This window comes from Siniperca chuatsi, linkage group LG3, assembly GCF_020085105.1.
Source record: "Siniperca chuatsi isolate FFG_IHB_CAS linkage group LG3, ASM2008510v1, whole genome shotgun sequence".
Taxonomy (NCBI): domain Eukaryota; kingdom Metazoa; phylum Chordata; class Actinopteri; order Centrarchiformes; family Sinipercidae; genus Siniperca; species Siniperca chuatsi.
The window spans coordinates 31454706-31479032 of NC_058044.1; the positions used below are offsets into that span (position 1 = coordinate 31454706).

General features: G+C 41.0%; 1 protein-coding gene across 9 annotated transcripts in view; it reads right to left on the bottom strand.

The window, feature by feature from the left end:
* The window catches only part of LOC122873249 (glutamate receptor 2-like), a 150195-nt gene that overhangs the window by 32444 nt on the left and 93424 nt on the right, over positions 1–24327 (bottom strand). For 5 of the 9 annotated variants that reach the window (XM_044189706.1, XM_044189703.1, XM_044189704.1 and 2 more), the window contains exons 17-18: positions 15055–15169; positions 8428–8562 (exon numbers count right to left, since the gene is read on the bottom strand). In XM_044189706.1, the coding sequence (XP_044045641.1) occupies positions 8428–8562; positions 15055–15169 (250 nt within the window). Of the gene's footprint in view, positions 1–8427; positions 8563–14077; positions 14193–15054; positions 15170–24327 lie in introns of those variants that run through there. The other 4 variants (XM_044189705.1, XM_044189701.1, XR_006377387.1 and 1 more) reach the window with 3 other exon arrangements.

Consider the following 24327-nt stretch of genomic DNA (forward strand, 5'->3'; position numbering starts at 1 on the left):
GCTGAATCCATGTGAAGTGTGATACAGGAAAGTAGAGAGCTTTACTAGTGGACTGCTCGTAGTTCACTGCCATTCATCCCCAGAGGTCGCGTTAAACAGTGGCCGTCCATCATGATGCCGGTTCTCACTGTCTTTGGAGTGAAGTCATATTCGATCATTCCTACTTCAAATTACTGGCTGAGATACATGTGACTGTTGCTTAGCTGGAGTTTCAGAACAATGGCCAGCGCTGAGAGAGAGCCCTGCAAGCCAAACAGCTGTTTCTACACACCTCCCCCTGCGGAGTGACAGGGAGTCTGGGGGGTGGGGGTGAGTTGGGGTGTAACGAGTTACATTTACTCCGTTACTCGTGTAAACTGTACTTGTCAGAGTAGTTTTGCAGCATACTTTGTACTCTTACTTGAGTAGTGACTCCTACTCCGTTCCATTTTGATGCCTCCATCGAGCTCCTTTCCTTTATTTACCATTTTATGCATTCAGGATCCGTTAAGAGGCAGGTGGTCAGCTGCTCCCAGGTCTGCCTCAGCAGGAGTAACGTTAACGTTACAGTGTGAGCGCCGGTCTGAGGTCAGAACATCAGAGAACCGTGCTGCCACTGTGTCTGTTGTGTTCATGCTAATAAGTTTCATAACACACACACACAGTACATCATGCTTCAGAACGTCTGCTACTCCTGCTCTCTGCCGTCATGGAAACATTCAGCCGTGTGTGCGTTTAACTAGTCCCTCACTGGTGCAGCTGATGAAGAGACAGAGTTATGCACACGAGAAAAAAGACAAACTACTTTTATTTCATGTGGACATGAGTGAAATGACGTTTCAACCACAGATGGTCTTCCTCAGGTAAAAGTGAAGAAGAGAACACAGCTGTATTTAATAGGCATTTAATGAAGATTAAGCACACTGAAACATGTTGACTCTCTTTATATTTACTTTTTCACACAACAGACACAGTCGATTATGCACATGCATGTGATGTGCTGATTTATTTACCAAATGATATTATAATATAGGAGACAACAAGAAAAGAATGTAATCTTAAAAATCCTTTACTCATTGGTATATTTAATAGAGTATGATAAGAATGTAATATTGTGTGATCACACTTGAGAGAGACAGACTGGGAGTACTGTCCGGGTGCATGTGGCCAGAAATACACCTTTACCTGAGGACCAGTCATATCCACATCAGATAAAAGACTTGGGGAAAGAGACAGAAGGGTGCCGGTGTTTTTTATTTATTTAGTTTTTATTTCTTAAGTTCCTCACTACTCGAGTCATTTTTTCAGTAAATACTTTTGCCCTCTAACACAAGTAGTTACATTGATGACTACTTTTACTTCTACTTGAGACTTGTTTTTACAGTAACTGTACTTTTACTTGAGTACAGTTTTTGGCTACTCTACCCACCTCTGCTTGTGTCCATACCAATGTTGAGACCAAACCTACTCCCTCGAATATAGTATTATTATATAAATATATTATTGTACAACACACATTTTGCTTACATTTATGTAGTGTTGGAGACATTTCTACAATTCAAATCCAAAATGATGCAAACTCAAACACAAAGATGGAACAAAGAAGGTGAATATAATTTGACTAAATTAGTGAATACACTTTGGCAGGAGAGACAGTGAGGAGCCACAGAGAGAGGGACAGGCAGTGAATACAGAGGGAGAGAGAACAAGGAGTACTTTCATTTAACATTGTCAGCATTCATTTTCAGACGCTTCGTGATCATTGTAGCCTGTTCTGTATTTACAGATTGTACTGTGGATCATTCATTGCAACATTTAACCAGATTCTCATGCTGCTGCCCACTGACATGCTTTTAAAGCTATTGTTATCCAAATTTTGCTCTCCAAACGTCTTAAAATGCACGTAGCCTATTTAGATTGGGGGAAAAACGTTTTCTTGGGGGGTTGGGGGGGGGCTTGCCCCTGAACCCCACTAGCAAGCTCAGTTTTTGGACCTTGGCATTTCTAAAACCCTGCGTACTGTCCAAAGCATTCAGTTTCAGAAAACATCAAATAAGGACTAAAGGACAGCAGGGGCGTGTCAGTCAGAAGCAAGTGACAGCCGCGGAAACAACAAAGCTGTTAAACGTTGCATGTGCACGTAACAAACACTGCTGGGCTCAGAAGTCCAACAACATGCACTGCAAGTCTCCTTTTTCTTTGTCACTTGGAACAAGCTGGTGAAAAATACGTTCACCGAGGCACGTCGTCCCCCTGGGGGTCACTTTCATAGAAAAATGACCCCCCACCCCCCATTGTTAGGATTTTATTGATACTATTCTTATCTGTTCCTTTTCTTTACTAAAGAATTGCTTCTTTTTTTTTTTAAATATCTTCTTTAAAAAAAGAATAAATTCAGAATAGGATTAGAACTGAATATTTTAAATCTAACTAAATGTTTCTAGAGCAGCAACAGTAATGTTTACAACAGCAAAGCCACTATATAAACTCAATATTTCACTGGAAACAAAAATAAAAAAATAAATCACATTCCTGACATTAAAATACTGAATCAGGTTTAGAAAGACTGAAGAACACAGGCTCCAGTCCTTCCTCCTGTGCTCTGGCCTCGTCCCTCTGCTGCAGGTAAGTTACCTGGCAGAGGGGGGAGGGCTGCTTTGTCTCCGCCAGCAGGAAGTTTAAGTTTTTAAGATGCGTGGCAAACTAAGCTAAACAGTTAGACTACGTAGGCAGCTTCGTTTGAGCTTGTTTGGAACAATTCGCTATTAGCCGAGCTAGCTCGCTGTGCTTGTGTAAAACATAGCGCCGGTGGTTCAGACTGCGGACAGAGCAGATTAAAATATCAATTTCTACAGGTGTATTGATGAAGTATTGTGTTTTACTCGTGAAGGTTTTATTGCACGTGCTTAATCTCCACTGCGGCCTGTGTGGTCTGCTTGCCGCTTCCTTATTGTTGAGCCCTGCACTGCGCAGTAAAACGCTCCTGTTTCAGGTTGAGCTCATTTTAACTGCTTTATAAACTGTTGGGTAGTTTAATCTGCAGCAATGCATCATGGTCTATAAGGTCATTATATGTTTGTAGCGTCGCTGTCATTAGAGAACCACGTATCTAAAAAGTTGACTTTTCAGGAGCTCAGAGAAACAGCCTGTTTTCAGCTCTGTGTCGATGCTTTTCCAGCTGATCCGAGGGGGGGTTAAAGAGTTTATTCAATTTAAAAAGTAGAAGAATTTCCTTAACCCATAAAGGAACACTTTTTGTTTTACAAACATTCACATTCAAAATCACCAAATTTGGAGATATATGTTTTTCACTCATTCACTGGACAGGAAAGGGGTGAAACAATTGTAATCCGATAAGTAACTAACTGTTTAAAGTGTGTTTTTTAACACATAAACAATCTAAAGTCATTGCTTAATACTATGGGATGTTGAATGCTTGTGAATATAATATCTTTGGGTGAAGGGCGCGGTGCTACAATAGACATTTTGGTGGATACTGGAATGGAGGCTGCGGTGGTCACTGCTCATCCCTAGAACCCCCCCACTTATACAATCGCTGCTCCACCCCTGGTTTCACCTGTCAAAGACCTGCAGACGTCGAGAAGCACCTCCTGTCCGCTGTAATTAGACTAACGACGGTCAATCACACACGAAAGGAGACGCCCGGGTGGGGCTGTTTCTCTCTGTGACGGAGCCGAGCCAGGGTGTCTGCACCCAGCTCTGCGCCCAGCACTGCCCAGCTCTGCGCCCAGCACCGCGCCCAGCTCCGCGCCCAGCACTGCCCAGCTCCGCGCCCAGCACTGCCCAGCTCCGCGCCCAGCACTGCCCAGCTCCGCGCCCAGCTCCGCGCCCAGCACTGCCCAGCTCCGCGCCCAGCACTGCCCAGCTCCGCGCCCAGCACTGCCCAGCTCCGCGCCCAGCTCCGCGCCCAGCACTGCCCAGCTCCGCGCCCAGCACCGCGCCCAGCTCTGCGCCCAGCACTGCCCAGCTCTGCGCCCAGCACTGCCCAGCTCTGCGCCCAGCACCGCGCCCAGCACTGCCCAGCTCTGCGCCCAGCTCTGCGCCCAGCTCTGCCCAGCACTGCGGCCAGCACCGCGCCCAGCACTGCCCAGCACCGCGCCCAGCACTGCCCAGCACCGCGCCCAGCTCCGCGCCCAGCACCGCGCCCAGCTCTGCCCAGCTCTGCGCCGTTGCAAGCAGTGCACACCACGTCATTATCGTCATTCCCACAGGTTTACTGCTGTGAATAAAGAGACCTTCAAATGAAAATGAAAATTTGTAATAGTACATTTTTTCAAATAACACTACAAGAATGCCTGTAGGGAGGAATATTCTTTGTCTGTACAAAACTGGGAAATATGCGAAATATATATTTTTTTATATATTGTCATCATTAGAATAACACTGTATCTCAGTGATAGAAGCACCAAATTCCAAACCATTTCCAGTAAATACTGCTGATTTGCCATTCAACATCTGACAGAAAGGGGGGCGCTGTAATATGGAGAGAAACTGGACTCAAAATGGTCACAAACGATTTGTGAATCATTTTGGGTACTCACAGATGTGTGTTCCACGTGCTTTTTACAAAAGCACACATCACAACCTGAATAAATATTAATATTTTACGTACAAATTTTTAACTTCAACTTCACAGATCTGATCATTTTCGCTTTCGAAACGTTTCCTGTGTGTACATTCTTTTGTATTATTTCCAGATCGTTAAACACCCGATACGCACGGATCAGGTTACATTTGCGTGTCAAGTTTTGAGACTCTTTTCACGGTCTCCAGCTGCACACAGACCCACAAATGCATGCTGTGTTTAAGTGCTGGTGGAAAACTGGGACATCGGGGCTTTCGGTGAATTTGTGTGTAACTGTAGGAAAAGAAGTGGGAAAGTGGGAAAGACGTTTTTCTAAATAGTCAGAATAGCTTGTCACCCCTCGATTAGAACACATACATTTACCAACTATAGACTCCATACAGTAGCCTATAAATGTAAATATATGGTTTAAATAAGCTACTGCTAAGTGGTGGACTTGTTCCCTCCCGTTAGAATGGTGTCGTCCCCCCACGGTGGTTAGGGTTAGGTTCAGGTTCAGCTGGCATCCGCTTTTTGCCTGGACTGGCAGAACACCACCCACACAACCCACACAACCCAAGCCACACTTATATTTTTATAACAATAACTTTAGTAAAATGTTAATATAATACTATAATGTTAGCAGTATAGTATTCATATATTAATTATATAATGTTAGTATATTCACATCATTTCATATATTAGTATCTATACTATATACCACTAGTATAACATTAATTCCAGTTGGACAATACAGCTGTTTAATTTTTGCAGGTTTTATTCCTTCATTAAATCCTTGTGCAAGAAAAATGGTTTGTCTCTAATTCGTTAATGCTAAGTACTAGCTTGTCAATAATCAGAACCATTCATGCACGAGTTCAACCTTTTTTTAATGTCCAGGCTGTGAACAGGCACTTCAAACCCAAACCCTGCTTATCTTGTCCCTGTTGTCTTCTGTCTTTCTTCAGCTGCAGAACCTTGACTAACAGTTGACGTGGTGTCGCTGGGCTCCCTGGGCTGCTCTCTCTGCTTCAGACTCACTAGGCTGAGATGATTGACAGGTAATGGCACCATGAATAGCTCAACAGCTGCTACTACAGTTGTTGTTATTGGCTCTGTTACTGATGCTGACATTATTTTTCCTATAGCTGTCATTCCTATTATTACTAATGTATTAATATTAACACTACAATTACTATTCTACTATTTAAAAAATAATAATTCTACGTGGCATTGTGCCTCCCTCTCCTTATTGAATGAATAATTTGCTATTTTAAAACATTTGGCTGCATCAGCCTCAAGGGACTTCACCCTCATCTCTCTCAGCTTTTCAGCACCACCTTTATGTTTTTTCCATCTTGCTCCACTCCTGGTTATCCATGTGATGTCACCACGTAAGATGGGAAAGGGGCGGGGCCCAGGTAAAGTTAGAATCAACTGGACCAAAGAGAGGCTGACATATATAATACCTGACCACATGGGTATTATATCTGGCCTGGGTCAGTCAGCCACACTGGTGCATAATCAAAGACGCATCTCTCGCTCTTGTTTTGTGTAATTTTGGCACTGAGCCCAAAGGCAGGGGGAGGGGTTAAAGATGTTACTGGGCCAGGCCAGTATCAGAAAAAACCCAGTGGGCCGATCTACCTGTTTTATGGGCCGTTCGGACAAAAAATAAAATAAAAAAGACAGTTGTGTCGGCCCAAAAGGCACATGGGCCCACCGGAAAGTGCCCAGTCTGCCAGGTGGCCAGTCCAGCCCTGACTCGGGAGCAGCATGACACCATGGTGAGACCATGATAAAGGAACTTCTTGACTTTTTTAGCCAGGCTTTAATTAGACTGATCATGTTACCATATCTTTAAGTTTTCTTTGTGAAATGGCTTCGAACTAAATCAACTGCTTTAGTGTATTATATTTTTTGCTCAGTGCTTCTCTTCCTGTGTGCACTGACGTGACAGTGAGCTGCTGGAACAAAGAGTTTCCCCTCGGGGAATAAAGTATTTCTGATTCTGATTCTGAGATTAGCTGAAGTCATCCTACCTTTGTACACACATTCACACAGCCCATCTCACACAAGGGAACAACATGGAATTCCACATTACTTTACTAGTTTTTAAAATGATTTTACCATTCATCATGTAACATTTACTATGCTGCAACAGCAGACATGGTAGATACCCCGGGACACACAAGAGGCCGCGCTAGCTCATTTCTCCTGCGAGCGGCAGCCTGGCTGTTCACACCAGAAGTGCATTTCTCCGCGCCAGTCCACAAGCCATCCTGCTCCTCGGCTCTTTATAATAACCTCATGAATTTATAACTTAAAGCCTTTTATGTGTTTCTGCGGGGCGTCACTTCTTCTGCAACAATGAAGTTAAAAGGATCGCACACACACACACACACACACAGGCCTGCCTATGTCTGCTCGTCTCTCTCGCTCACTGTTTAGAGACAACTGACAAATATGTTGAATAAGTACTTAATTTAAAAAACACAATCACAAACAGCAGTGATGCTATTTCTAATAAATATAGTGGATGGGCAGATCTTGATATTTCATCGTGGGGGGGGCAGAGAAAGCAAAAGGGTTGGCAATCAGATATTATTTATCAGAATCAGATCATTTATATCATATATGATATCAATTTATGTCGTTTATAATAGATTATCAGTGTGTTTTCTTGCGACACGCTGGTTGACATGGGCGCCGAAAGGCAGCGGGCAGCGCGTCCTGCGTGTCTCCACTGTAGAAGCTGCCATTATGCCATTCACAGTGTCTGGCATGTAATCAATACCATTAGACATTTGCCAACAGAGACAAAGATAAATAAATCAATAAATAAAACCAACAGTCATTTTCTATCTGTATACTGCTCATATAGTTTAGGCCTACTTAAAAATGTTTGTCAATTAAATAGATCAATAGTTTTGATGGTATTTATGACATAAAGTCAGCCTGGTAAGGACACTGTTGCTGGTGCCGGCCACTGTCTTTTAGCTGTGCTACTGAAAAGACAGCTGGTTCTGAGGACAGTGACTTCATAGAGGAGGTCAAAATGTGGATTGAATAGGCCGATGCTTCTGTAGCACTTACACACTGCTGACATCTTGCGTCTGGTATGAATTTGGATTAAGATTCCTAGTTGTGAATTTCAGATTTCCTATACAAACTCAGTTGCTAGTTTATTAGGTCCACCAAGCTAAAAAAACTAATGCAGTCTAGTCCAACAGTCCTGCAAAAAATCCTACCTACATGAAGGTTCTAATGTTCAGTTTTTGTTTTACAGAGGTGTTGATTCAATTTTATGGTCATTTTGGAGGCTGTAGGTTGTGCTAGCATTAAGGTTGTGTTATACTGAGGGGTGTTTCGATTACTTTGTATACCCTCATTGATCTAAATAGGATAGACTAAATATTACAAACACATCTCAGTTTATAGTATAACACAATGCAATTCAACAGCACCACAAACTACAACTTTGGAAATGACCATAACGGTATACCTAATAAACTACCTGAGTGTTACCTTACTACATGGATAGTATCAAATAAAAAACACTGGCATATTATTTCTTACATTACATTGAATTCATTTCTATGAGGTATGACTTTCACACATATGGAAATACTACAATACACATCACATTAACCACACAGGTTTTTGGCTTTTCTGGTTTCTGACTGGAAGGCATTAGTTCATTTGTCTTGTAACATTACTCCTCACACAAATTCAGATAGTATGTTTTTAGTGAGAATCCTACATATAGCAGATTTGATACCAATAATATTGCAATAATACTAAGTATATTTAAGATAGAAAGTGAATTAAAATTAAAACAGTTTTTTGAAAAGACAACATACCTTCATTTTTTTGGCCTCAGCACGGCTCTTGTAGCAGAACTCTACCAGTGCTACCATCATGGCCAGACCCAGACCGCCAACCAGGATGTAGAAGACTCCTGCTACATTACTAAGAGACAGAGCACTGGTCTTCTCCTAGTACACACACACACACACACACACACAAAATAAACACACAAAATAAACACACAAAACACACACACGGGATAAAAAGAGGGCAGCCACCCAAAGAAAAGTGTTAGTAGGATGTTTTTATGTTAACAGTTAACTTTAATGACTGACACACTACCAGTGAACCACAGCATAAGACTGAACTACCGTAAAACTTCAATTAATAGCCCAGGCTTTTATTTGCTTCAATCACTGAACTCAACCGGCCAATTGGGACAGGCCTTTAATTCCTTTTGCACAAAACTCGTACTCAGCAAAGATGGGAAGTATGGTAAATAATCGAGGAATGGACGCATATTCTGACTTTATGATCGCCTCAAAGGTAGGTTGTCACCACTTTTTTTTCGTCTCTCTTACCATGCCAGTAAATCTGAATGAATTATACTTTTGTGCTCATGGTTTCCGTAAAATGAACTGAATGATTGCATTGTGGAGAATATAACCGATACCTAACAGTATGTAGCATGTCCATATTGACATTTCTATTTGTATGCACAATCTAAGCAGCCTAGAACTAGCTCAAGCAGGCGACCCAGTGGGCTTTAAGAGGTCTTATACATCCAAAGAACCTCTATAAAAACCAGACCCGGCATCTCATTGAGACCTGCGTTTGTCAAAACGTGGAGCCACACCTGGCCAGTAAAAGAGATTGGTGTATAATTGGAGCTTTGCTTTTAATTGAAGTTTTAGGGTAAGCTGTCATCTGCACGCAGTTAACTCATCATAAATACATATGAGAGCTTTAGATTAGGACAGCACAAAGTCACAGACAACTATATTAAACCTGACCTGCACACATTCAAAACATTCTTTCCCTTTACCAATTTGTGTAAATCAGTGTGTACCTTTGTATGTACTGTAAACATGTGTGTGTGTTTGTAGATACTGACCATCGTGAAAAAGTTAGTAAATTACTCAGTACCATCCAATGTGACTTTCAAGTTCTCTCTACAAACTGCTCTGGCCATCATTTCTATGAGGTCTGATAACATTGTTCTCAAAGTAATTGCTGAAATCCCGGAATGCAGCTACATCGCTAAGGCGATGCCAACAGTTTTTCCAGATGATCTAAACCACTTTATTTGGTCAAAGTGAACGTGAGCGCACCTGCAGTGTCATTAATAATAAATAATATAGTTCTGTTTCACCTTTGATCACAGCACTGATGGGTGTGGCTGGGTGTTGCACCTGTAACCACGCCCAGCAGTGATGTCACAGGGTCCTGGAGAACACCTGTACATCACTGCAGCAAGGTTAAACCACTGGAGATCAGCAAAAACAAGATCAACCAAAAAGATTTTTTTTTTTTATTGTAGTGCACCATATAAGTCTAGTATGTACCCTGAGGAGAAAAATGCTTCGAGCTATTTTTCTAACGTTCGGACACAGACTATAATCCGATAATCAGACAAGGCAACATTATCCCCATTTGTACAATTCATATAAACACTTTTGCCTTTAGACATGGTCAGAAAACATGTTGTACAATATATTTTGTTTGAAGCATACTGAGGCCTTCAACCAACACAGTTCTGTTTGCATTCACTGTTTCTTAAGAAAACAGTGGGTCATGGATAAACACAATGCATTTCCTTCCTAATAAAACATCTACAAAGCTGATTCTTTGAATATTTTAGGAACCTGCATTACAACCAGGTTTGCTAGCTGGCAGTCTCTGCAGGATACACGTTGTAGCCAGCGTGCTCTTGCTAGTTAAAAGCTAGTTTATCAGTGCTCTAATGCTCAAGGGGGCTGGCACATAGCCTGCAGCCTACGTTAACATCAACATATGGTCATTAGAATAGTAACAGTATGGCCAGGGCTTTTTCCCTTACTTTCATCCATGCTGGGTCAGCCTCCAGCCCACACTTCACACAATGAATGCATCATACATAGACTTTTGCGAGAACATCTGCATACCTATTAAATCTGTGACATCATATGTGTGTCACATGTGTTAATACTGCTGTGCAATATACTCTTTTCAGTTTAAAATTCCCTAACTATTGATATTTATTCATACTCCTATTACTGCTGTGCAATATCCTCCGTCTCATAATCATCTTAATAAGCTACACCTAACTTGACAGTTCATGCACTATTACTTTATTCCGTATTATCATCATCAACTGGTAAACCCACTTTGTACTTCACACTTATTTTAATTTTATACTTATACCCACTTGGTACTTAATCTATCTGACCTGTATTATAGTGTATTATATTTTTTGCTTAGTGCTTCTATTCCTGTGTGCACTGACGTGACGGTGAGCTGCTGGAACGAAAGTGTTTCCCCTCGTGGATCAATAAAGTATTTCTGATTCATATGGCAACACTAAACCCTGGTTCTCACGCGATCTGATTGGATTGCAGAGAAAGAAAAACACTGCATTCAAAAGTGGGGACATGGAAAAATACAAGGCGGCAAAATATGAACTCAGATCTGCAATAAGGAAAGCAAAAATATCTTATGCCAAAAAACTGGAGGACAAATTTGTCACAAACAATGCCAAGGCAATATGGAAAAGTCTTGAAGAACTGACCAATTACAAAAAGAAGTCACCTACCCCGGCTGATGCAGACCCTGAACTACCAGACAGGTTGAACACTCTTTTTGCCCGGTTTGAGAAGCCCACTACAAACACATGGCCATTCCCAACATCTCTCCTACCATCACCATTCACAATTGACAAAAATACAGTGAGAAGGGTGTTTCGTAAGCTGGACAAAAACAAAGCAGCAGGCCCAGATCATCTAAGCCCAGCCTTACTAAGCCACTGCTCAGACAATCTTCACGGGCATCTATAACTCCTCACTCAGGCAACAAAAGTCCCAGCTCCCTTCAAAAACTCCACCATTTTCCCCATTCTCAAAGCAGCAAAAATATCTGGGCTCAATGATTACAGGCTTGACATCAGTGGCTAGGAAGGCACTCGAGTGCATAGTCCTGGCACACATTAAATCAGTAACATCGCCCCTGATGGACCCACGACGATTTGCATATCGCCCAAACCGATCCACAGATGATGCAGTCAACCTGGCACTGCACTTTACCCTCCAACATCTGGAGTCCAGAGGCTGCCGTCACTATAGTTAACGGCACTGAAGTTGTATGTGGTGTACTGTCACAGCCATTCCATCTGCACTGAGATTAATTCCACCAGCCTAGTACTAATAAAAAAACCTTGAACATGAACTTGATTTAACATTGCAGACTATTTATTGCATTACAGCTCAGGCAGCAGGCACAGTGTTTATGGTTCATGGCTCATGGGCTGCTTACATGTGTTGTTTTGTACACCTATGTGTAATTATTGTGTCAGTTTGGTCTGTGAGGTGCTGACAGCTCATTCAGTTCAGCAGCCTCCCTCTACTCATTAAAGCTGAGTATCCCCTCTCTCTATCAGCTTGCAGTGAGGACTTTACTGCTCTTCCCGATCACACACCTTTGTGAAGCAGGTTTCTCCTTTATGTCAGCCAAAAAAATAAGATTTCACAATATGTAGCAAACACCCTCCCATGATTTTTATACACAATGACAAATGTAGAAAAGTGGTGATTCTCTTTTTTTCCCCTTTAAAGCCAGGTTCAAAATTCTTGTTTCATTTGTTGACATATTAGAGTCAAAGGTTTTTTACAGAGGGGATCTTTATCTCTTTTTATCACTCCATAAATCAGAAAAATCAATCGCCATATTTTAGGAATAAAATGTTTTATAAATCAGGCTATGAAAGATATATGAACAATGCCCTTGGTAAAAACCTTCAGAATATAGATAGAAATAAAACTGGGAAGTTAGGTGTATGTAAGTGCTACTGAAGTGGCAATTTCTGGCTCAGAGTATGAGAAAAAAACTCATTTTGAAAAAAAGGCCTTTAAAGATTACATATTAAATTCCATACATTTTGCAAGACACTACAGGTGAGGGTAAACTATTTTAACTAATAGATATCACCATGAAACTTCCCCTGTTCATTGCTTATATTAAGAAACTTATTTTTGTATTACAAGATTTCTGAAATTGAGAAATCTTAAAATATGCAAATAAGGCATCATGCAATTAAATACGCATTTTTTGCATACTTTTCCAGAACAGAAATCTGAACTAAAATAAACACCTAAATGTGTATTTTGGACATTTGCATTTCTTTACACTAGTCTGAAAGAAGACATGTTATGGAAGCAAAATATCCCAAAATCTTAAAATTGACCAGTGCATGAAAAATTCATTTGAGTCTTTGTCTTTGAAATGGGTCGCGCTGAGAGCTTGGTGACATAATGACTACTTGTGGGGGTAGTTAGCAAACTACTGTGGCTGGCAAGCTGCGCTGCACTGTCAAACTATTTGCAATTGGTCATGGTCGCAATCTGGCAAGTCACCAAAGTTGCACTGCATGTGAAAGCTCCACACAGATTTCCCCTGATCATGGCGATTTCACCGGAGAGAACTCATTTTGGTCAGAAATATGACTGTTGCTTGTGTAACCATGCGCTTAAAGATTGCCTTGACTCTAGTTCTATTGCCTTCGTCATGCCTCTCTAACCAGCAATCAAATGATTTGTATTTATTTTTTCCTCTCTCTTTTAGGATGTTACACGCACATAATTTCATACACAGCCATAGCTCTCCCTTTTGTCCCCTCTCTTACTCTCTTCCCATAATTTCTTTCCACTTCCCTGACAACGCCACTATATACAGTATCTGGATTGGTGGCCCTCCGGTATGTCCTCTCAGTATCAAGAGGACAAGCTTGGGGGAAATGTAAACGAGGAAACGTATAAATAAAAAGATCTAAACAAATCTAAACTTAAAACATATAATACAGGTGCTTCAACCGGAGTGAACACGCCACCTCCTGGAAGGTCTGCGGGCTGTTCAAGGTTGAGAACTGTGCATCCCCTCAAAGAGGCCAGCTCCCTCTGAAGGGTCTGAGTGCGGCCTTTGGCGGAGCAGAGACCCCCCATGCCTAAACCGTCTTGACTCAACAAGCCAACCTGCCTACAAGTCCTTCACCTAAAGACATGGCTATCCCTTTCATTGTCCCATGTAACAACGTATCACCGTTTCTGTGTATATGAGTGATTATTGTAAATAGATCTTCACTTTACAGACAATACCTTGAAAACTAATTATGTCTAAATAGGGTTTCAGACAGACAGACAGACAGACAGACAGACAGACTTTAACTTGTGTTAAAACAGACAGACAGAATAACTGAATACACAGTGGATTTAATGGTTCTGAGAAGTTCCACTGATTTCAGGACAGCGCTTGTTTTAATTCTCATTAGCGTTTGACAGTTTTAACCTGAGGGTGTCCTCGACATTACATGCAGCCGTACACACAGACATATAAGACTACTGTAATCTTTAAGTACAGATATTCTTTCTTTTCCTGATACATGCAGAACCAAGATTACTGTGCATGTTGAGTGTGTGAACAGTGTGTTTGATTGATCCACAGACATATACAACTAACCTTATTGGTGGAGTCCTTGAAGCCACACTCTCCTTTATCGTACCACCACTTGTTTTTCATCTTGTCTAGGGTCCCTTGCTCATTCAGTTTCAATACGGCAAGGTTAACTGGTACTCTTCAATGGGAATAACATAAATAACATCATTATCAATGTTATCTTATGTTATTAGTGGGGCAGCGGTTCTCACACTCTGGTCTAGCAACCAAGACGGGGCCCACTAATGTTTGATATTTGCAGGAACGACATTTGTCATGAATGATACAACATTAACGCTTGGCTCATTACTTGTGATTAGTTCCTTTTGCAGGACAGAGTTTGAGAGTAAATATTTAAGTTATCGCTCCATCTATTGTCAAATGCTAAATGGACAATTAATTGAACAAAGCTGTTTAAAATGAAGTCCTGTGATGTCAGGGCCCCTCTGCTTGGCCCCTGAAACAGAGAATGAGAGGCGCTGCAGTGAAAAGCCTTTCTGCTTATTCAGCAACAGTATTCCTCCAGGCCAGAGCCATTGATAAACAGAGTTTGGCCAGTTTGCACAAACTCTTTATCGACAGCCCTCCTCCTGCAATGTTGCTGCCATCTGGTGTGAGGTCAACTGACCCTGGCCTTGCCCCTGAAGCCTGCCCTAACCCTGACCTCAACCAAACAGGGTGCAACACATCGGTGGAAGAAGCAGCACAGACTACAACGCTACCTGTTGGTGGTGCTTGTCAGCAACTGCGAAATCTAGTATCTCTATGTAACATCTATGAGTATTCGTTTGTTCTTATATTTCTGTGAAAGCCTAGAGCTTGGCATAGCTAATTGTTACCTTTTGTTTTCACATGTGGCGTTATAACTGTACTGCTTCTTTAGATTTTTTTTTTTTTTTACACCTGATAACCCAATGTCACCTTCGTGTTTGTGTGTTTTTGGGTGTTTTAGAGTGAGTGTGTGTGTGTGTGTGTGTGTGTGTGTGTGTGTGTGTATTAACCTTGCTCTCCCCTCCTCCGCTGCCGCATTCTCCCTTGTCATACCACCACTTGTTTTTCAGTTTGTCCAGTAGCCCCTGCTCGTTCAACTTTAACACCGCCAGGTTCACCGCATTTCTACATGAACACAGTGGCTGTTATATATATATTTATTAGCATAAACAGAATACACACAGCTGGAATGCTTCTCTTGTTTTAGCAGCAAACTCATCAGTATTAGATAGGATTAGCTTTAACATGTCTTAGCGGCTAAGCTCAACCTGCTGAATAACCATGGAAATAAGAATGTTGAGTAATATGTCTGAGTCAGAATCACATGATATGTCTTTATAGAACCATAGATATAGGGTTGGGTTCTGATAGCCGGTTCTTGGTTGATAAATTACAAATCTCTTAGCGAATCATTTCTCTCTCTTTGCCCTTTTTTATTAGCAAAGAACATCCATGTATCAGCCAGGCATGTTTTTGCCAGTTGAAATGTCAAACGTCGCCAGCAGGCGTACTTGCCAAAAGGCTCAAATAAAGCTTGGCTGTTGTCTGGTTAATGTGCTCTCTGCAAGCCATTTCTGTATGAAGGTCTGTTTTCCCTTCAAATAGCGTTTTCCGTAGAACTGGCCACTGGCTTTTTTCGGTTATGGTAACATTGTACTCACAAAAATAACTGAGATCTTTGAATCAAGTGACAGCAACAAAAACAAGTAGTCAGATGATCAGAGAGGTTGTAAACAAGCCAACTGAAAGGGAACACCTCCAGCATGTACAATAACTTGAAACAGAGGTGGTTCTGTAAACTGTGATGATGTTTACAACAGACAGTTTGGGTAATCATTTCACCATTTGCCTTCATTTTCTCGTCTGACTAACCCAGGGGTTTGTTTACAACCTGTGTGATCATCTGACCGCTCTTGTTTCTTCACCATGTTCCAACGTATTACTGATAGAACTGATGGCCAAACAACAAAAACAAATCCCAAATTATATTGAACCATAGTTTTCCTTTAAGTTTAAAGTTAAATTATGCTTTTGCTTTGCAGAAATGACTGGTTAGAGTTAGGGCTAAGGTTGGGTTGAGGTCAAATATCGCAGAAGATGACAGGTTGGCGTTAAGGTTAACATTGTGATAAGTTAAGGTATGGGCAAACAAATCGATAGGGAAACAGGCCAAAGGTCATTTCTAAGGTAAAAGAGGCACCACTCTGTAATATCACTCAACAGATTGGCAGGTCTCTAGAGAAAGGATCTAGCTGTGTCATGTCAGTATTAGTTGTCGAAATCCCTCAGAAATCCCTAGTATTTCATTCATATCATATAAGCAATATAAGACTTAAACTTAATATTTCTGAATCAGAACTTCTGGTATTTGGATTAGGTAGCTTGTGAATAAAAAGGTGTGCATGAGTCAGTAGGCTACACCTGTTATTTCAGTGTATTAGATACGTGTTTTCCAGTTGTAGCTACAGGTTATAAGCATTAAATAGGCTGCTACTCAAATCTCCAGTGCAGAATTTTAGTTCTTTTTAACTTCATTTACAAATGTTGAAAACTCAGCCAAATTAGATTCGATAAGGGATTTGAAAGGATTCAAATTCAATAAGCTCATTCTATCTTTGGATTCAGATTCCATAAAATGCCATCAAAGCCCAACCATCGATAGACATACAGTATTAACAACTCACCCATCCCATCACAGTCAAACTATTTGACTGCATCGCTGACACGAGTAATCATTCCTCTAAGCTAGCTTCACTGCTGGTATGTACCACCCTCATTTCTATACTGATATAAGAAATAACTTCACTTTTGAATTTTTAATGAACTATTTGTCAAATATTATGCATACTATGGTCACCTTAGAATCATATCAAATATATTTAGAATGGTTTGTAAAGCTGCTAAAATTACAACTAGGTATTTAACAGTGTTTGTTGGGGAGGGTTGTGTCAGGAAGGACACTTTCGGCATAAAAAGCCTATGCCAAATCAAATACGCGGATAATCACATCTCCATGCCGGGTTGGGTGGGGCCCGGTTTGCCAGCGAGATGGAAACAGATGATCCGCTGTGGCGACCCCTATGGGGAGCAGCCGGAAGAAGAAGCTTTAACAGTGTTAAATCTGTTTTGAAGAAAGTAGTATAGTATTCTGGCAGATGGTGCTGGGGCATCCTACTGCCAGTCTAACTGCCTACAAATAACTTTATAAATGAATTGATTGTTGTGTATCCATCTGTATCTATGAAAACCACATGGCATATGTTTAATAGCCAGGGATTGGTGACCATGATAGTGACGGTGGGAGCATCCTGCCTCACAAAATATATTCAGTTTGGGTTCACAAGGCTACAGCATGTTTTAAGGTAACTACATTTGCTTTATATGCTTAAAATTCTAGTATGTTTTCAACTTAACTAGTACCTGCTCTAGTTTGTCCCACATGACCAGCCCAGGAGCTGGTTGCACAAAGTTACAAAGTGACACTGACTGGTGCTTATATACAAGTATATAACAAATAATCTTTCTAACTATTTTGCTGACCAAAGAGTCACTTTATGCTATTAAGCTTTGTTTCAACAGAAAACTTGTGCCTCGAGATGAGACAAATACCTTTTTTGGGTCCCTGAATTTCCGGTTAATATCTTGTACATTTTCTAAATTATTTTCTGGTATGTAACTCTCTTTTCTTAGGACATTTTTTGGAAAGGGTTATGTAATTTCTTACTAATTATAAGGGGAATGGAACTTACTTTGACCAGTCTAAGATTCAGCTTGATCTTATATCGATGGTCTTTTGTTACTATATGAATGTAAATTTTTTTTTTTACTTTATTCCTTGATAATATTTTCAATATATTTTTGCTTTTGTGATTAATTTTCTATGTAGTTAGTTTGCATAGTACTACTTATATATTATTGAGTTAGGCTAGGAGATGTCCACTGATCCACCCATGGAAGGGACTAAGACACACACCTGAGACATTTTAGCAGCTCATTATACTATATTATAATTATTATTATCATTATATTATATATGGTGTAGGTTGGGGGAGTTTATAAGTAACTGTTAATATCCAGGGGGAAATAAGTGCAGAAATTCTTAAAAACTGAGATTCTTCATAATTCTTACCAGAAATTAACAATAACACTGGGAACTGTTTAGCTTTGTCTGTTAAACTGCATATTACCACTGGGCCACCCCCCTGTTAAAAATGAACAAATCGCTTACTGCTTGTACCAGGTGAGGAAAGGGGACAGGTGAGTCGGAATCCAGAACGTTTTGTAATTGTATGGGACTCTTCCAGTCACAGAGTGGTTTACAGCCCATCCCAGGATGCTTCACTTTTCCCTCCACCTTACTCTCCATTCCTTAACCCCATAGAGAATTTTTTTCCTCATGGAGGTGGAAAGTTTATGACCACCAGCCACATGATCAGATGTCCCTCTTGGACACAATGAATGCTGGATGTCTGGACATGTCTGCAGAAGACTGCCAGGGATTGATCAGACATGCAAAAAGATCCTTTTCCAGGTGGATTGGAAGAGAGACATAGAGACATAAGGTGATGTGGATGAGAACTTTTGGCCAAATGCAGAAGGCAGGGTTGACCAGCACTGTTGTTTGTATAGTGAATATGTAGTATTCAAGTTTTGTTAGTTTCATTTTGTGCACTTGGAATTACTCTGTGCAAAAATGGCAACAAAAAAAGCCTATTGAAGCCTGTTGCAGCATTTCTGATTAATTTCTGTGACATTTACTATAAGGTAGCACAATCTATGCAATAAAGAAGTGACCTTATTTTTGTTGTTATGGAATCATGGTTTATTTATAAATAAATTAAAGATACTTAAGAGACAATTGTGATACATACTGTAATACTACCTGTTGGTAGTCTTTTTTAGGTTATAGTGTAATGAGTAACAAAATGATCCTGAGATGTGTATGAAGTGTTTTGGTTGAATTAGTGCATTTTCGATGTTATATTAACTGTTGTGCTGAGTTGCATGTCGGTAAAAAGAGCTCTCTGAACAGTTTTGAAAAAGTGAACTCAGTATAGACAAATGTGTGTTACCAATTGTAAAAACACATTTTAGGTACTGTCTTTAATACTTTAGTGCTTTCTCTTTAATGAGAGAATACTTACCAACAGTACCAACCAAACACTTTCTCCTTTACCTACAATAATGCTAACAAATTACATAACCATTTCCAAAATATGTCTTAAGAATGACAAATGACCCTTAAGAGGTTAAATACCTGCAGAATAGTAGGAAAGTAACAACTCTGTAAAATAAGTGCTCTTTTTCTAACCTCATTCTGTGTTTTCACTAATTGCCTTGGACGCTCCCATGACACCACGTCTGTCAGTGACAGACCAGTCGAACCATGCTGGGGGTCCCACCATGGTCAGCCAGCCTCTCCAAAGTCATTCTCGCTGTCTTCCCATGAGAAACTACACTTAGCTCCCTCCTTTAACAGATGACCTGCTAAGGAATGCATCTCGAAATGCAGTTCCCAGATTGTGCTGAGTAATTTCTTTGCAAGAAGTGTACTTTGCTATTAAAGTTACACAAATGAAATCAGAGCAGTGTCCACATCAAGGCAAGCTGTTCCTCTGGCTACCCTGTAGTTTTTTTGTGTTTAGCGGTGTAGCTTGTGCTTGTATAATGTTATATCTTTGGGCTAATGTGTTACGATGAGTGTTCTTCACTAATGTGTCAACTAACCTGACTCTTACAGTTTTTGTGCTAGCTTGGGCTAAACCCTGTATGCAAGTGCTATCAACAAACACACTACTGTGTTGTGATGAGCCTAGCGTGGCAAAATACTTCTCTCGTCCTTTCCAGTCACTATATCTACGGGCTGCCACTCCTGCAAAAGGGTCGGAGCCGATAGTAAAAAAGGCTGCATCCCACCTGTGCCATGCGTCATGCCTTTCCTGTAAGGAGCCACTCTAAAAGCAAAGGCTATTCTGAGCTGGGCGGGCATGATGGATGCAAAATCCCCAGACATTAAACCACTATTCGAGGAGCTCCTCAAGGTCAAGCTGGGTGGCTAACAGGGTGATGCTAATTCTGGCCTCCTTGAAATGGATGATGTGGACAAAGAGAGATGACTCCACCTTTCCTGCCCAACAGTCCAGACCCCCCAATGCAACTGATGCTTTCGCCCCAGTTTAAAACAACCTATAGTTTGCAAACGGGCTGCATCCAAATTGGGCATAAAATGGCTGGCAGCCCAGGTTGCGGCACAATACTTCTACAATGGTAAGAGCCTTCCACCAGTAGCCCTTTTCCATACATATGTGCTGGTTTGACTCGGCACGTCAGCCCAGCGCGGCAGGGATTTGCATCTCCATTACATCAGGGCCACCCGCTTGAAGGTGTGTCTTGAGCGAGCGAGCCCGAGAGAGGGAGCAGTGGTGGTCGAGCAAGCATTAGAGTAAATGAAGAGAGGGAGTGGCATTAGAGAGAACAAAGTAGTGAATCAGAGAAACAAAATGTTATTTTCTGATTGTTTCATTGCAGCACAAATAAACACGGCCACACCTCCGCACAACCCTGCGGTAAGGAGCCACTCTGTCTGGATTTTGTGTGACACAATTCGTCCTGTCCCCAGCCTCTCTGCTCTGTGTACACAGACCTTTAGCCGATGAAGCATCTAACGTCACCGCAACCCGCTTGGAGGAGGTCGGGCGCACTTTGGCCCGACTCTGGAGAAGGACCATCTCGGACGCAGCTCAGCCCAGCTCAGCGCGTTTGAAACTGGTAATGGAAACGCAAATCAGAGCGGCATAGTTTGACTTGGCCAAACATGACATTGGCCAAAAGTGCCAATGGAAAAGCCCTACAGCTCTACCATCAACAAAGCAAGTGTTGCCAGAAGTTCCCACCTGTGTGAAAGAAATGAGCCGTTGCTGGTCCAGTGCTTTCAAGAGATTCCCATCAAGGGCTACTCAAAGCTGGAGAATCACAGGATGGATGAGCTGGGGCTTGCCGAACCCCCAGTGGTTGAGCCTTCAGTGGCTCGCCTTCACCCTAACTGCTGTTCCATCTCAGCTTCCCCCCTCAGAGGATGCACAGATATGCAGCACAGTCAGTGTGCTCTCTGAAGGATGTTACACTGCTATCTGCATACCAGGCGGAAATCCTAGAGGAGACAGGTCAACAGTTGGACTAAGGGTCACCTAACCCTGTGCTCTGGGATGAAATCAGAGTGGTTAATGATCTGTGATGGCCCACATTTTAAAGGCTAGACATCTTTTGGCCATCCTTAGCCTGCCGAGACAGTGCTGGAGGCCAGTGCATTAGGGTCTGCATAACAATCCCTACCCTGGTAAACATGCTTTATGGCAGGAGTGGTCTATATCTCCCTTAGTGAAACACCCAACAAAGTTAGAAAAAGAACTTAATCAGTCCACATAACATAAACACAGCATCATTTAGAGAATGCTGGAATGATTTTAAGCTTGAAATAATTATTCAGTCATTTTTGCGAAACTGTCTCACGAACTTACATCAGAGCAAATCCAAGACTGACCTAAATCTGTAGACAAGTATAATCTATCTTTGTGCAACCAGTCCAGTGGTATCATATCACCAGATTTTTTTGTATCTTTTAAAGAGCCTACATTTACTGATTAACTCTTGAAAAGGAGAAGAGACAATACAGCAGGAAGAGCTTTTACATTAATGATGTAATGGTAGGACGAAAAGGCGGTGAAATTGTTGCTAATGGTGTGCGGTATTTTGTGTCCTAGTAAATCAAGCAGGCTTGTCATTAGCGAACCTTGTGTATTATGTAGCGATTAATGGAGGCTAATAACATGTAAAATACTCTGTATATTATGTGCTGTAAAAATGTGACTAATAACCAGGCCTGGGCTCAGTTCACTTTGATTTGATTGGTTGCAAATACTGTATAATATCAGCAACTCATTTGTCATTGACTGAGTAATCATTGCTACATTTTTGTTTCATAATTCAAATATGATGCTTTTCATATGCCAAAGGGTTGTGAGCGCTTGAATTTTCTGTTTTTTCTGAACTGAACCCGCCATTGACATTATAACATTAATCATCCACTTTGACTGCAATAGTGTAAACAAGGAAAAAAAAAAACATTAAATGACAACAGTAAGGTCATGCTAGGAGCAGAGACATGGGGAAAGTGCAAGATAATATTTGCAGGAATTCAGTGAATAATTCAACTAGTATTTAGTTCTGAATCAAGAGTTTTGCTGACTGAAAATTTAAAAATATGTCTCTGGTTCTACCATGCTATCGTACAACAACAGCAGTCATACACTAGATCTACCAAAGGGTTAGACGTAAAGCTCCATTAAGCGATATTTTTGGTATTAAAATTGAGTCAACACTCAACTCTGTAGCTCTTTCAACTTCTCTAAACTCATTGCCTTGGTTCACAAGTCCATCTGGTTGAATCCCAGTGGTTCTCACTGATCTCCCACCCACCCACAACCACTGCACCCAATAGAAAAACAGTCACTCTTCACTGACAAGTTCAAATGAGCTGAATGTATGCTGCCCGCCCAGAAAAAAAAGCTGCTGGAAAGCCAAATTCAACAAATGGCAGTTAAAGTAAGTGAAAAATTTAGAAAGCAGAAGAGATCCTGATATTTTTCCCAGGAGTTGATGGCTCAAGCTTGGGCCCTGTTCTTTAAACATGGTTTAACTAATCCAGCACAACATGATGTTAGCTAGCTAAAAAGATCCTGTTAATTCTTATCCAGCTAACTTTGTTCTTCTAATACAGTTCAATGTTTGATTTTGATAATCTTGTACACAGTTAATTTAAATCACACTCTCACTCTTAAACATATTCTTATTATGAACTGAAACCTGACAAAATCTATCATAGTTCAGATTAAATTTAAGAGATCAGTTTGGATGTAACAATTCCAGCAAACAGTAATGAATCTGACTTATATCATTTAACTATAATTAATAAAACAGACTCAAATTTAACTAAAATTGTCTGTTTCAATCCAACTGTGTTCAACTCATACATGATGCACCATTTCCTACATTTTAGTTTTTAAAAGACAAATCCCCATCAAATGTCACTATATTACATGTTCTGGTTTTATTAAGGCCCTATTTTTAACTATGTGTCAGAGGACTGGGGAGAGAGCAGCCCAGACACACTGTCAGAAGGCTCTGTAGCCACGGCCTGCTGAGATGAATCGAGTCTGACGTCATAAAATCTACAGAGAGCGGGGCTGAGGCAAACCAACAGCTGGTCCACTTTTTACCATGGAAATATGCTTTAACTTATTGGAGTCACAGGCTATAGTCTATGTACGCACCTTTGTGGACTGAAAGCATCGGGACAATGTGTTCACATTTTACTGCTAACTGTCCAAAGTGCCAATATCTGAGTGTAGTTTTTATGGACTTTATCGAAGAGCACTGGCTGCTAAAAAATAAGGTGATACACCTTTGTTGTTACTGTGCCATGTAGCTGTTGCCTGGTGTGACATATTGTGATTGGCTGTACCGAGCTTCAGATATACTGAACTTCAGCAGAGTAAAATTTTACCTTGTATGTGTATATGTTTTTAAATGACATGCAAATTCATTTCCCTGGAAATCACCGTCTACAGGAAAGGGTCTTTAGTCTGACAACAGTCAGAGAGGATGAATGTTTTTCTTTTGCTCCCTAACCTATGTATAGATATTTTTGTGATAACGACACCAATAGATTTAGATTATTTTCACAATAATTTACATATTATCATATATAATCATTCATCTGTCTATATTTTGCTGCCCTTTTACAGGTTTGGACTCAATAACTTGTTGTTAAAACAACAGCTCCTGATAAACTTTAAGCCAGCTTTGTAAAAGTGAAAAATCCCAATTTGTGTCAAATCAACAACAATCAAATCAAGCTAACTCCTGTGAAGATTGGACTGATGTTCAACATGTGGAGAGAAACAGACAAGACTGGATTACCAACAAGGGAAAAGAGGCAACTTCCCCAGGGCCCCAGACCCACAGGGGCCCCCAAAAGCCCCAGGTTCACTGTGTGCAAAGTGATTGACTCAAACCTTTTGGTGGATTATGGACTACTGAAGCACAGAATATACCTGACATGATAAGGGCCTTCAGGTGGGTGCTGCGTTATGACCTCATCTTGATATCCTGGCTTGGACATTGGCCCTTTTTTAGTTTTAAAGACCATTTTAGCTGATATTGTGCTTTCATGGTGCATACTGTATTCCAAAATGAGTTTTGGTATAATCTTATGACCACACAGC